Source organism: Erythrolamprus reginae, chromosome 11 (genome assembly GCF_031021105.1).
Source record: "Erythrolamprus reginae isolate rEryReg1 chromosome 11, rEryReg1.hap1, whole genome shotgun sequence".
Classification (NCBI taxonomy): domain Eukaryota; kingdom Metazoa; phylum Chordata; class Lepidosauria; order Squamata; family Dipsadidae; genus Erythrolamprus; species Erythrolamprus reginae.
In genome coordinates this window covers 9271909-9286402 of record NC_091960.1, presented here as the reverse complement: position 1 = coordinate 9286402, position 14494 = coordinate 9271909, and the positions used below count along the sequence as shown (strand labels likewise).

General features: G+C 42.6%; 1 protein-coding gene across 2 annotated transcripts in view; it reads left to right on the top strand.

The window, feature by feature from the left end:
* The window catches only part of LOC139173977 (free fatty acid receptor 3-like), a 40878-nt gene extending 27016 nt beyond the window's left edge, over positions 1 to 13862 (top strand). For both annotated transcript variants that reach the window (XM_070763959.1, XM_070763960.1), the window contains exon 2: positions 12616 to 13862. In XM_070763959.1, coding sequence (XP_070620060.1) covers positions 12632 to 13603 — 972 coding nt within the window. In that variant the 5' untranslated portion in view covers positions 12616 to 12631 and the 3' untranslated portion in view covers positions 13604 to 13862. The remainder of the gene's footprint in view (positions 1 to 12615) is intronic.
* Positions 13863 to 14494: the final 632 nt, after the last annotated feature.

Here is a 14494-nt window from a genome sequence, read left to right as displayed (position 1 = left end):
CCACTCAAGTACAGTGATACCTCATCTTACAAACCCCTCGTCATACAAACTTTTTGAGACACAAACCCGGGGTTTAAGATTTTTTTGCCTCTTCTTCTAAACTATGTTCACCTTACACCCACTGGGATGCCCTGCCTCCAGACTTCTGTTGCCAGTGAAGCACCCACTTTTGCACTGCTGGGATTCCCCTGAGGCTCCCCTCCTTGGGAAACATCACCTCTGGATTTCCATGTTTTTGCGATGCTGCAGGGGAATCCCAGCAGCACAAACTTCGCTGGCAATGGAAGTCCGGAGGTGGGGTTTCCCAGTGAGGGGAGCCTCAATTAAATTGCAGCATCACAAAAACACGGAGGTCCGGAGGTGAGATTTCGAGGACTTCTGTGTTTTTGCGATGCTGCAATTTTGCTGAAGCTCCCCTCACTGGAAACCCCACATCCGGACTTCTGTTGCCAGCGAAACACCCGTTTTTGCGCTGCTGGGATTCCCCTGCTGGGATTTTCCTGCAGCATCAAAAAAACACAGAAGTCCGGAGGTGGGGTTTGTCATGGAGGGGAGCCTCAGGGGAATCCCAGCAGCACAAAAACAGGTGCTTCGGCTGGCAAAAGGGGTGAGTTTTGGGCTTGCACACATTAATCGCTTTTCCATTGATTCCTAAGGGAAACATTGTTTCGTCTTACAAACTTTTCACCTTACAAACCTCGTCCTGGAACCAATTAAGTTCGTAAGACCGAGATATCACTGTACTTTGATTTGGTTTTGAAGAAAGAGTAAAAGTATGCTACACTTTTGGTGACTGATTCCTTAAGACTACCCATTCACTATTACATCTAGGCCCGTGAAAATAGTTTGATGAGTTTCATGGAAGTTGGAATTTGAGATAAGCTAGTAATTTATACATATGGATAATTTGGGTAGGCTAAACCAAGGAATGTGCAAAGAGATGGTGTGTAAGATGAGATAATAACCTTGTGGTCATTTTTGCAACACTGGGCTATCTTCTTTATCTAAATCATCCTGTCTTCTTGATGCTTCCCAGCCACATATCAGCAACTTAAACCCATGAAATGCATGGGAATTAATAATAATAATAATAATAATAATAATAATAATAATAATAATAATTTATTAGATTTGTATGCCGCCCCTCTCCGAAGACTCGGGGCGGCTCACAACAGTAATAAACACAGTGTAACAATGGGACACATCTAATAATAAACATATATAAAAACCCCAATAATTAAAAACCATACAGCACATACACACCAAACATGAAATATAAAAAGCCTGGGGGAGATGTCTTAGTTCCCCCATGCCTTGCAATATAGGTGGGTCTTGAGTAACTTGCGAAAGACAAGGAGGGTGGGGGCCGTTCTAATCTCCGGGGGGAGTTGATTCCTGAGGGCCGGGGGCGCCACAGAGAAGGCTCTTCCCCTGGTGCCCGCCAAACAACATTGTTTGGTCAACGGGACCCGGAGAGGGCCAACTCTGTGGGACCTTATTGGCCGCTGGGATTCGTGCGGTAGAAGGCGGTTCCGGAGGTATTCTTGTCCAATGCCATGTAGGGCTTTAAAGGTCATTACCAACACTTTGAATTGTGACCAGAAACTGATCGGCAGCCAGTGCAGGCCACTGAGTGTTGTAGAAACGTGGGCGAACCTAGGAAGCCCCACAATAGCTCTCGCGGCCGCATTCTGCACGATCTGAAGTTTCCGAACACTTTTCAAAGGTAGCCCCATGTAGAGAGCGCTGCAGTAATCGAACCTCGAGGTGATGAGGGCATGAGTGACTGTGAGCAATGACTCCCGGTCCAGGTAGGGCCGCAACTGGTGCACCAGGCGAACCTGGGCAAATGCCCTCCTCGCCACAGCCGAGAGATGGTGTTCCAATGATAGAATTAAAGTAACAGACAATATAACAGCAATAGCAATAGCACTCAGACTTATATACCATTTCAGGGGGGTTTACAGCTTCTTCTAAATTGTTTACAGAGTCAGCATATTACCCCCAACAATCTGGGCCTTCATTTTACCCACCTCGAAAGGATCGAAGACTAAATCAACCTTGAGCCTGGTGAGATTCGAACTGCCAAATTGCAGGCAGCCGGCAGTGAACAGAAGCAGCCTGCAGTACTGCACTCTAACCACTGCGCCACTATGGAATATAGTTTCCATCCAGGGCATAAGGCAAAATGAACTGGGTTTGTTTATGCCGACATGGGGATGAGAGAATCAGAAGCCAAATTGCTTTGTCCAAACACACGGTTCTTTTACATCATGCTTTGTAAACCATAATCACCTTGTCAAACTTTTCTGGAGGCTCTGCCAAAGCTGAAAAGATGGATGAAGATAATAAAACCTCTAAATTGAGGTTATTACCATGCCTGTGGGCAAAGGAAGAACAGACAGTAAAGAACAGGTTGCAGTGTTATAAATTCTCGCTATCCATTCACAGACATCCTTTTTAGCAAGTCTAAAGAAGCCTATTTCTCCCTTTTAAATCTGGGTGACCTTGATCTAGAACCTAATATAAGATGGAGCATAAATTAGTCTGCGTGTAATCACTTCTGTGACTTCTGTACTTTAGCAAAGGGAAGTAAAACCTAACCTTATTTGGATGAGATGAGATAAGATTGTACCAAAAATATATATGTGTAGGGTTTTTTTGAGTGGCAATGTGGGTGGTGTTGATTAATATCTCCTCTTATTTCTTCTAAGTCCATTTGGTAAAAGAGCATTTGATTTCAAACTTTTCCTCTCAAAAAGTGAAGTTATTTTTTGATATTTCTTTATGGGTTGTGGAAAGGGCTGTTCTTGTCCTGTACATTGGCAAAAAGGTTTAGGTTTATTGGATTTATATGCCGCCCCTCTCCGCAAACTCGGGGCGGCTCACAACAATAATAAAAAACAGTACAGTACATAATACCAAATCCAATGCCCAACCATCTAGTTACAATTTAAAATTAATAATCTCATAAAAACAGTATATACAAAAAAATAGGCACACAGTCAATCAATCAACAAAACAACATGGGCAAGGGGGAGGTGTTTTAGTTCCCCCATGCCTGACGGCAAAGGTGGGTCTTAAGGAGTTTACGAAAGGCAGGGAGGGTGGGGGCAATCCTAATCTCAGGGGGGAGCTGGTTCCAGAGGGTCGGGCCCCCCACAGAGAAGGCTCTTCCCCTGGGTCCCGCCAGACGACATTGTTTAGTCGACGGGACCCAGAGAAGGCCAACTCTGAACATTAAAAACAAGCTGAATAAATAAGACTTTGCACATGATCCTAACTCTGTTGGCACCGGACCAGAATACCTTCGGGACCGCCTTCTGCCGCACGAATCCCAGCAACCGGTTTGGTCCCACAGAGTTGGCCTTCTCCGGGTCCCGTCGACTAAACAATGTCGTCTGGCGGGACCCAGGGGAAGAGCCTTCTCTGTGGCGGCTCCGACTCTCTGGAACCAGCTCCCCCCTGAGATTAGGATTGCCCCCACCCTCCTTGCCTTTCGCAAACTCCTTAAAACCCACCTCTGCCGTCAGGCATGGGGGAACTGAAACATCTCCCCCTTGCCCATGTTGTTTTGGTGTTAGATTGATTGTGTGCTTGTTTTTTTAATATTCTGGGGTTGTTTTTATGAATTTTTTAGCTTAAAATTGTAATTGGATTGGTGGGTATTGGATTTGTTATTATGTATTGTTTTTACCATTGTTGTGAGCCGCCCCGAGTTTGCGGAGAGGGGCGGCATATAAATCCAATAAATCTAATCTAATCTAATCTTAGTATACTCATATCAAATGACCTAAGTGCCAAAGCCCACTGCAACAACATCACCCAAAAGACTTCAAGAGTTGTTAAACTAATCTTACGTAGCTTCTTCTCCGAAAATATCACACTACTAACCAGGGCATAAAAAACTTTCACCAGACCAATCCTTGAATAGAGCTCATCTTTCTGGAACCCACACCACATTTCAGACATAAATACATTAGGAACTGTCAAGAGATACTTTACGAGAAGAGCCGTTCACTCATCTATTCTCAAGAGAATACCTTATGGAACCAGACTTGAAATCCTGGTCTTAGAAAGCTTAGAACTACGTCGCCTTTGGCATGACCTAACCATAACTCATAGAATTATCTGCTACTATGTCCTACCTGTCAATGACTACTTCAGCTTCAACCACAACAATACAAGAGCACATATTAGATACAAACTCAAAGTGAGCTGCCCCAAACTTGACTGTCTGAAATACGACTTTAGCAACAAAGTGGTTAATGCCTGGAACTCATTACCTGAGATTTCGTCACCAAACCCCCAAAACTTTACCCTTAGATTGTCTACTGTTGACCTCACCCAATTCCTAAGAGGTCAGTAAGGGGCATGCACCAGCATGCCTACTCTGCCGTCCTAATGTCCCCTCTTATCAGTAGCCATCTTATGTATATAAACAATGATATAGCTATATATATTACAAACACGTACAGTGGTACCTCTACTTACAAACTTAATTTGTTCTGTGACCAGGTTCTTAAGTAGAAACGTTTGTAAGGTGAACCAATTTTTCCCATAGGAATCAATGTAAAAGCAAATAATGTGTGCGATTGGGGAAATCACAGGCAGGGTGGAGGCCCTGTTTTCTCCCAGGAGATTCCTAGAGACGTCCCACGGAGGCTTCTCCCCGCCTTTTCCAGCCTTATTTCCTCCCAGGGGATTCCTTGAGAGGCCCCACGGAGGCTTCTCCCTGCCTTTTCCAGCCTTATTTCCTCCCAGGGGATTCCTAGAGAGGCCCCACAGAGGGTCCTCCCTGCCTTTTCCAGCCTTATTTCCTCCCAGGGGATTCCTATAGAGGCCCCACAGAGGCTTCTCCCCGCCTTTTCCAGCCTTATTTCCTCCCAGGAGATTCCTAAAGAGGCCCCATGGAGGCTTCTCCCTGCCTTTTCCGGCCTTATTTCCTCCCAGGAGATTCCTAGAGAGGCCCCACGGAGGCTTCTCCCTGCCTTTTCCAGTTACAGTTTCGGAGGCTCGGGTTTGTAAGTGGAAAATGGTTCTTGAGAAGAGGCAAAAAAATCTTGAACACTTGGTTCTTATCTAGAAAAGTTCTTAAGTAGAGGCATTCTTAGGTAGAGGTACCAATGTACTTGACTGACTGACTGACTGACTGACTGACTGACTGACTGACTGACTGACTGAATCAATCAACCAATCAATCAATCAATCAATCAATCAATCAATCAATCAATACTTCTTTGCTAATGAGGTAGTCAAAGATTGAACAATAAAGTGCTGATGTGCAGTGTCATTTCTCCTAAAAGCAGTTCTGAGCCGCCCCGAGTTTGCGGAGAGGGGCGGCATATAAATCCAATAAATCTAAATCTAATCTAAATCTAAAGTATGTAGCTTGCCCTTCCCTACTTTCATGAAAAGTCTTTCATTGAAAACCCTTGAACTCTTCCCAGAGGGCATATTTCATTTAAGGCCTCAAGCAGCTATCATAAATTTATCATTTCTCGGGAGATATTTGCACAAATAGTCCATTCCCCGTCTTTGTCTTCAGAACTGGAGGGGAATTTGAAGTAGCTTTTTGTGTCCAGCTTTTTTTTTTTTTAATTTATTTATTAATTTATTAATTTATTTATTATTTACTTACTCACTCACTCACTCACTCAATCACTCACTCATTCATTCATTCATTCATTCAATTTTTATGCCGCCCTTCTCCTTAGACTCAGGGCGGCTTACAACATGTTATCAATAGCACTTTTTTTAACAGAGCCAGCCTATTGCCCCCACAATTCGGGTCCTCATTTTACCCACCTCGGAAGGATGGAAGGCTGAGTCAACCTTGAGCCGCTGATGAGATTTGAACCGCTGACCTTCAGATCTACAAGTCAGCTTCAGTGGCCTGCAGTACAGCACTCTATCTGCCACCCCATATTTGGAGGAAGTAATATACAATGTGAAAATGAATACAATGATACCTTTTATCATTTATTTTTTTTCCCTTCTCCATTGGAAACCTTCCCAATTTTTCTACACTCCTTCCCAAAATTACAGAGGAAGCTCTGCTTGTTATGAATGATGGATATTTAATTGTCACCCATTATGGGGTAGGAAGCTGGACAACGGTTAGGTATATTAAACTTATAAAACAGCTCTATAAATAACATTTTAGCCTCCTTGCTCCCACTCACAAAAATATAAGGAGAAAGGTGGAAGTATACAGAAAAAACATTTCAAGGGAACCAAAGCACTACACGAGGTAGAAATGATGTATTCGGAAAGGCCAGAGAAGAGAAAAACATATTTGAGTTTTGCAATTTTGCCATGAGTCCACAATAGACCCTGGGAATTAAACAAACTGGTGTAGATATTTGTTCACGACATAAAGGTCTACGTGTTTGCTCAGGCCAAAGCATCTCTGTAGAATTTGTGCGTTTTGCAATAGTAGTACTGTAATGAAGATGATAATATTGTTTTATTTATTTATTTATTTTGTCCAATACACAATGAGGGTTTTAGTGGGTATATATCTATATACACATAGTAAAATACATGATGAAGGTTATAGAGGAGATACTCATAGTAAAATATATCTAAGAAATAATAGAAAAGAAGATAAAGTAATAGAACATATCAATGACAGAATAGAAGAAGAGATATAGGAATAGAAGAAAGGTATAGGAGATATAGGAGAGCGATAGGACAGGGGACGGAAGGCACTCTAGTGCACTTGTACTCGCCCCTTACTGACCTTTTAGGAATCTGGATAGGTCAACCTTAGATAATCTAAAGGTAAAGTGTTGGGGGCTTGGGGATGACACTATGGAGTCCGGTAATGGATTCCACACTTCGACAACTCGGTTACTGAAGTCATATTTTTTTACAGTCAAGTTTGGAGCGGTTAATATTAAGTTTAAATCTGTTGTGTGCTCTTGTGTTGTTGTGGTTGAAGCTGAAGTAGTCGCCGACAGGCAGGACGTTGCAGCATATGATCTTGTGGGCAATACTTAGATCTTGTTTAAGGCGTCTTAGTTCTAGGCTTTCTAGGCCCAGGATTGAAAGTCTAGTCTCATAGGGTCTTCTATTTCGAGTGGAGGAGTGAAGGGCTCTTCTGGTGAAGTATCTTTGGACATTTTCAAGGGTGTTAATGTCTGAGATGCGATATGGGTTCCAAACAGATGAGCTGTATTTGAGGATGGGTCTGGCAAAAGTTTTTTAAGCTCTGGTAAGTAGTGTGAGATTGCCAGAGCAGAAGCTACGTAGGATTAGGTTTACAACTCTTGAAGCCTTCTTGGCTATATTGTTGCAGTGGGCTTTGGCACGTAAATCTTTTGTTATTCGTATACCAAGGTCTTTAACCGAGTGGGGATTATCTGTGACAATTTGATTATTCAGTTTGTATTTGGAGTTCAGATTCTTCTTCCCAATGTGTAGGACAGAGCATTTGCTAGTTGAGATTTGGAGTTGCCATGTGTTAGATGATGAAGATGATAATATAATCGAAACACTCTCCACGTCCCACCCAATGTTCAAAGCTCTGTCTATCATACCTGCTTATAAAAGATCTTTCAGAAAAAGTAGATTGAAGGAGACTAGCAGATTTGGTAGATTAAAGGAGGAAGTGATACATAAATTCATTTACTGAATTGGGCTACAGTCTTTGGTTTAACTGGTGCTGTGGCTCCCCCTTGAGGAAGAAAGCATCCATGCAGTGAATTTAATTCAAACGTTTATTGAGTTAACAAACAGCAAGAGCTGGTCTATTTTTATTTTATTTACCGGTATTTTTTTGTCAAGTACATATTGGTAGAATACAGAGATACAGGGTCCTAAATTACCATTTCCCATTCCCTTAACAACCATTTACTCACCATTATTACTGGTACTCACCATTGAATAAGACACTTAGTGATCCTGATATTTATAAACATAATTAACTAAACAATGTCACTTGGCGGGCCCCAGGGGAAGAGCCTTCTCTGTGGCGGCCCCGACCCTCTGGAACCAACTCCCCCCCGGAGATTAGAACTGCCCCTACTCTCCTTGCCTTTCGTAAGCTCCTTAAGACCCACCTGTGTCGTCAGGCATGGGGGAACTGAAACATCTCCCCCAGGCATATACAATTTATGAATGGTATGTGTGTATGTATCTGTGTTTAGAAAATGGGGTTTTTAAAATGTTTTTAGTAGAAATTTAGATTTGCTTTAAAATTGTTTTTCACTTTGTTGTGAGCCGACCCGAGTCTGCGGAGAGGGGCGGCATCCAAATCCAAATCCAAATCCAAATCCAAATCCAAATCCAAATCCAAATCCAAATCCAAACAAACAAACAAACAAACAAACAAACAAACAAACAAACAAATATTAACAGTAATTATTTTTTTGTTATTTATTTGCAAAAATTATTACTTTGGCAATGATGTATGACATCATTGTGTGGGAAAAACTGTGGTACAGTATAGGAAAAAAAAACCACGAAGTATTTTTTTAATTAATATTTTTGAAAAAACGTGGTATAGACTTTTCGCGAAGTTCGAACCCGCGAAAATCGAGGGAACACTGTATAGTAATATTTGTATACATGATCTAGTAAGAGAGAAACATTAGGACAGGGGACGGAAGGCCCTCTGGTGCACTTGTGCTCGCCCCTTACTGACCTCTTAGGGATCGGGAGAGGTCAACAGTGGAGAGTCTAAGGGTGAGGTTTGGGGGGTTAGGTGATGATAGTACAGAGTCAGGGAGTGAGTTCCATGCATCAGCTACTTGGTTACTAAAGTCGTATTTCCTGCAGTCGAGTTTAGAGTGGTTTACTTTAAGTTTGTATCTGCTGGGTGTTCGTGTGTTGTTGTGGTTGAAACTGAAGTAGTCGTTGATAGGAAGGACATAGTAGCAGATGGTTTTATGGGCTATGCTTAGGTCGTGTTTAAGGCAATGTAGTTCTAAGCTTTCTAAACCTAGGATTGTAAGTCTAATTGTGTAGGGTATTCTGTTGCAGTGGAGGACTCTTCTAGTAAAGTATCTCTGGACATTTTCTAGAATATTTATGTCTGAAATGTGGTGTGGGTTCCAGACAGATGAGTTGTGTTCAAGGATTGGTCTGGCGAAAGTTCTGGTTAGTAGTGTGAGATTACCGGAGCAGAAACTACATAGTATTAAGTTAACAACACTTGAAGCCTTTTTAGCAATGTTGTTGCAGTGGGCTTTGGCACTTAGGTCATTTGGTATGAGTATCCTAAGATCTTCAACAGAGTTAGGATCATAGAAACAGAAGACTGACGGCAGAAAAAGACCTCATGGTCCATCTAGTCTGCCCTTATACTATTTCCTGTATTTTATCTTACAATGGATATATGTTTATCCCAGGCATGTTTAAATTCAGTTACTGTGGATTGACCAACCACGTCTGCTGGAAGTTTGTTCCAAGGATCTACTACTCTTTCGGTAAAATAATATTTTCTCACGTTGCTTTTGATCTTTCCCCCAACTAGCTTCAGATTGTGTCCCCTTGTTCTTGTGTTCACTTTCCTATTAAAAACACTTACCTCCTGAACCTTATTTAACCCTTTAACATATTTAAATCATGTCCAAAGTCTCATTTATTCAGCTTGTCTTTAATGTTCTTTTTTGCCAATGTGCAGGACAAGAACAGCCCTTTCCACAACCCGTAAAAAAAATATCAAAAAGTATCTTCACTTTTTGAAAGGAGAAGTTTGAAAACAACTGCTCTTTTACCAAATGGACTTAGAAGTAATAAGAGGAGATAATAATCAACATCACCCACATCACCACTCAAAAAACCCCCACACATAAAATCTTCTGAAAAGCCAGGAGGGTGAGGGCAGGGCGGATCTCTGGAAGGAGTTGATTCCAAAGAACCGGGGCTGCCACAGAGAAGGCCCTTCCCTTAGGCTCCGCCAGGTGACATTGCTTGGCTGCAGTGAAGGGCTACCAATTTTTTTACTACCACACTGTGGGCGTGGCTTATGCAGGACGCCCTGCATTTTCTTTCAACATCTTGCAGTGCAAATTGGGTGCTCTGGGAGGGAGCTCCATTTTCGCTACCCCACTGAGTAGCCCACCCCTGCTTGGCTGACGGGACCTGAATAATAATAATAATAATAATAATTATTATTATTATTATTATTATTATTAATAATAATAATAATTTATTGGATTTGTATGCCGCCCCTCTCCGTAGACTCGGGGCGGCTAACAACAATAATAAACACAACATGTACAATCCAATAATAAAAAACAACTAAAAACCCCTATTATAAAACCAAACATACACACAAACACACCATGCATAACTTGTAATGGCCTAGGGGGAAGGAATATCTCAACCCCCCATGCCTGGCGGTATAAATGAATCTTGAGTAGTTTACGAAAGACAGGGAGGGTGGGGGCAGTTCTAATCTCCGGGGGGAGTTGGTTCCAGAGGGCCGGGGCCGCCACAGAGAAGACTCTTCCCCTGGGGCCCGCCAAACGACATTGTTTAGTCAACGGGACCCGGAGAAGGCCAACTCTGTGGGACCTTATCGGTCGCTGGGATTCGTGCGGTAGCAGGCGGTTCCGGAGGTAATCTGGTCCAATGCCATGTAGGGCTTTAAAGGTCATGACCAACACTTTGAATTGTGACCGGAAACTGATCGGCAGCCAATGCAAGCCACGGAGTGTTGAAGAAACGTGGGCGAATCTTGGAAGCCCCACGATGGCTCTCGCGGCTGCGTTCTGCACGACTGTGTGGAAATCTGACCGGCTGCTGGGATACATGATGCAGGAGACAGTCCCATAAGCAATTTTATCTTTTTGGCAATGTCCCGTCTTTCCACATTTTCAAAAGTAAATGTTTGTGAGCAATATACAGGAACAGGGTTTTCTTTCCCCCTTCCTCTTCTCTTGCTGAATTGTTAGAAATATAGAAACATAGAAACATAGCAGACTGACGGCAGAAAAAGACCTCCTGGGCCATCTAGTCTTCCCTTATACTATTTCCTGTATTTTATCTAGGATGGATATATGTTTATCCCAGGCATGTTTAAATTCAGTTACTGTGAATTGACCGACCACATGTGCTGGAAGTTTGTTGTAAGCACCTACTACTCTTTCAGTCAAATAATATTTTAGAAACATAGAAACATAGAAGATTGACGGCAGAAAAAGACCTCCTGGGCCATCTAGTCTTCCCTTATACTACTTCCTGCATTTTATCTTAGGATGGATCTATGTTTATCCTAGGCGTGTTTAAATTCAGGTACTGTGGATATACCAACCACGTCTGCTGGAAGTTTGTTCCAAGCACCTACTACTCTTTCAGTCAAATAATTTTTTAGAAACATAGAGACATAGAAGATTGATGTCAGAAAAAGACCTCAGGATCCATCTAGTCTGCCCTTATACTATTTTCTGTATTTTATCTTAGGATGGATCTATGTTTATCCCAGGCATGTTTAAATTCAGTTACTGTGGATTTACCAACCACATCTGCTGGAAGTTTGTTCCAAGCACCTACTACTCTTTCAGTCAAATAATATTTTAGAAACATAGAAACATAGAAGATTGACGGCAGAAAAAGACCTCCTGGGCCATCTAGTCTGCCCTTATACTATTTCCTGTATTTTATCTTAGGATGGATCTATGTTTATCCTAGGCGTGTTTAAATTCAGTTACTGTGGGTTTACCAACCATGTCTGCTGGAAGTTTGTTCCAAGCACCTACTACTCTTTCAGTCAAATAATATTTTAGAAACATAGAAACATAGAAGATTGACGGCAGAAAAAGACCTCCTGGGCCATCTAGTCTTCCCTTATACTACTTCCTGTATTTTATCTTAGGATGGATCTATGTTTATCCCAGGCGTGTTTAAATTCAGTTCCTGTGGATTGGCCGACCACGTCTGCTGGAAGTTTGTTGTAAGCACCTACTACTCTTTCAGTCAAATAATATTTTAGAAACATAGAAGATTGACGGCAGAAAAAGACCTCATGATCCATCTAGTCTGCCCTTATACTATTTTCTGTATTTTATCTTAGGATGGATCTATGTTTATCCCAGGCATGTTTAAATTCAGTTACTGTGGATTGACCGACCACATCTGCTGGAAGTTTGTTCCAAGGATCTACTACTCTTTCAGTCAAATAATATTTTAGAATCATAGAAACATAGAAGATTGACAGCAAAAAAAGACTTCATGATCCATCTAGTCTGCCCTTATACTATTTCCTGTATTTTATCTTAGGATGGATCTATGTTTATCCTAGGCGTGTTTAAATTCAGGTACTGTGGATTTACCAACCACGTCTGCTGGAAGTTTGTTCCAAGCACCTACTACTCTTTCAGTCAAATAATATTTTAGAAACATAGAAGATTGACAGCAGAAAAAGACCTCCTGGTCCATCTAGTCTGCCCTTATACTATTTCCTGTATTTTATCTTAGGATGGATCTATGTTTATCCTAGGCATGTTTAAATTCAGTTACTGTGGATTTACGAACCACGTCTGCTGGAAGTTCGTTCCAAGCATCTACTACTCTTTCAGTCAAATAATATATTTCTCACGTTGCTCCTGATCTTTCCCTCAACTAACTTCCAGAATGTTAGAATATCTTTTTTCTCACCCGCAGGTGGAAACCTTCCGGCATGGCTTCCGACTCTGAGAAACGAAGTGCCTACATTACGATTTACGCGCTCACTGTCCTAATCGGCCTCCCCACCAACCTGTTGGCCCTCTATGCTTTCATCCAGAAGATGAGAGTCAAGGCCACGCCCAACTGCATCCTCCTCCTCAACCTCACCATTTCCGATCTCTGCTTCCTGTTTTTCCTCCTCTTCAGGATGGCAGAAGAGATCGCTGGCGGCTGGGCCTTCCCCTTTTTCCTTTGCCCGCTTAGCGGCTTCGTTTATTTCAGCACCATTTATACCAGCACGCTCTTCCTCACCGCGGTCAGCGTGGACCGCTACCTGGGCGTAGCTTATCCCATCCATTACAAAGTGAGACGTCATTCAGTCTATGCCCTAATTGCCAGTCTGGTTATTTGGATTTGTTCTTTCAGCCACTGCAGCATTGTGTATATCACGGAGTTGAAAGGGGAAAACTATTCCGCTCCAAATAGGCCCGCCAGGAATGTCTGTTACACCAGTTTCACCGAGGACCAACTCAGATCCCTGCTCCCTGTTCGACTGGAGCTCAGCATTGTACTTTTCCTGGTGCCATTCCTAATCACCTGCTTCTGCTATTCTGCCTTTATAAGGATCGTGCTCTCTTCGCCACACATCCACAGGAGCAAAAAGCACCGAGCGGTGGGGTTGGTTGCAGCCACCTTGGCTGTCTTCATCATCTGTTTTGCACCCTACAATATCTCCCACGTGGTGGGTTTCATTAAATGGGAAAGTCCCAAGTGGCGGATCGAAGTCTTGCTTCTCAGCACCTTCAACGCCTGTTTGGACCCCATCATCTTTTATTTCTCTTCTTCCGCGGTCAAGCAATCATGCTGTAGCTTCTGGACCAAAATAAAAGACATTTGTAAGCTGCCGCCTTTGCTCCATAAGCTCTTCAACAGAAGGACGGAGAGAGCAAGTCTTCAGGAACAAGTGTGCTCTTCCCGGCTATGATCTCCGGCTTTCTTGGAAAGCTCTTCAATCCTTCTTTGGAGGTCAAGTGGACTGGCCAAAATTGTTCTGGGAATTACTGACTTTTCCAGCCAGGCCTCCAGACTTGACACCTTCACATCGTTGAATGTTGTTAACTATAATTTTGGCAGCTTTGAGTTGAAGAATGTTGGCCAAACTTCTCACTTGTTTGTTAGAACTTAGAAATTGTACAACTGCTGACCCCATCGGCTGAACGAGACTCGGTTTCATTAAAGCCCCCCCCAAAAAACAGGGAAATATGTTGAGGACTTCAAGTTTACATACTCAGGTACTCCAGGTCTAATTGTGAAATACATTTTGGAGTTGTTCCATTCCATCATTTTTGAGTCTTAACAGCATCCAAGGGATTGTCCTTGCCTTCTTTCCATCTTCATTTAACTGGAGAAACACATAATTTGCAAAAGAGCTTTTATTTCAGCTGTTGTTGTGATTCTCATAGCCAATAAATTGGGAATCCTGTAGAACCCGATCCCTGGATGCAGGGGTGGGCTGCTGCCCGGACCGGGGGGGGCGGAAACGTAGTGGGGTAGCAAAAATGGAGCTCCACCCCAGATTTTTATGAAAGACGTTGAAAGAAAATGCAGGGCATCCTGCATAAGCCACATCCACAGAGTGATACCCTGTTTCCCCGAAAATAAGTCAGCCCCGAAAGTAAGACATAGGAGAGTTATTGTTAATGGCGAGTATTCTGAGCAGAGACAGGTTACAAGCGGTGTGCCACAAGGGTCTGTTCTGGGTCCTATTCTTTTTAATATGTTTGTGAGTGACATAGGGGAAGGTTTGGTAGGGAAGGTTTGCCTATTTGCTGATGACTCTAAAGTGTGCAATAGGGTTGATATTCCTGGAGGGGTC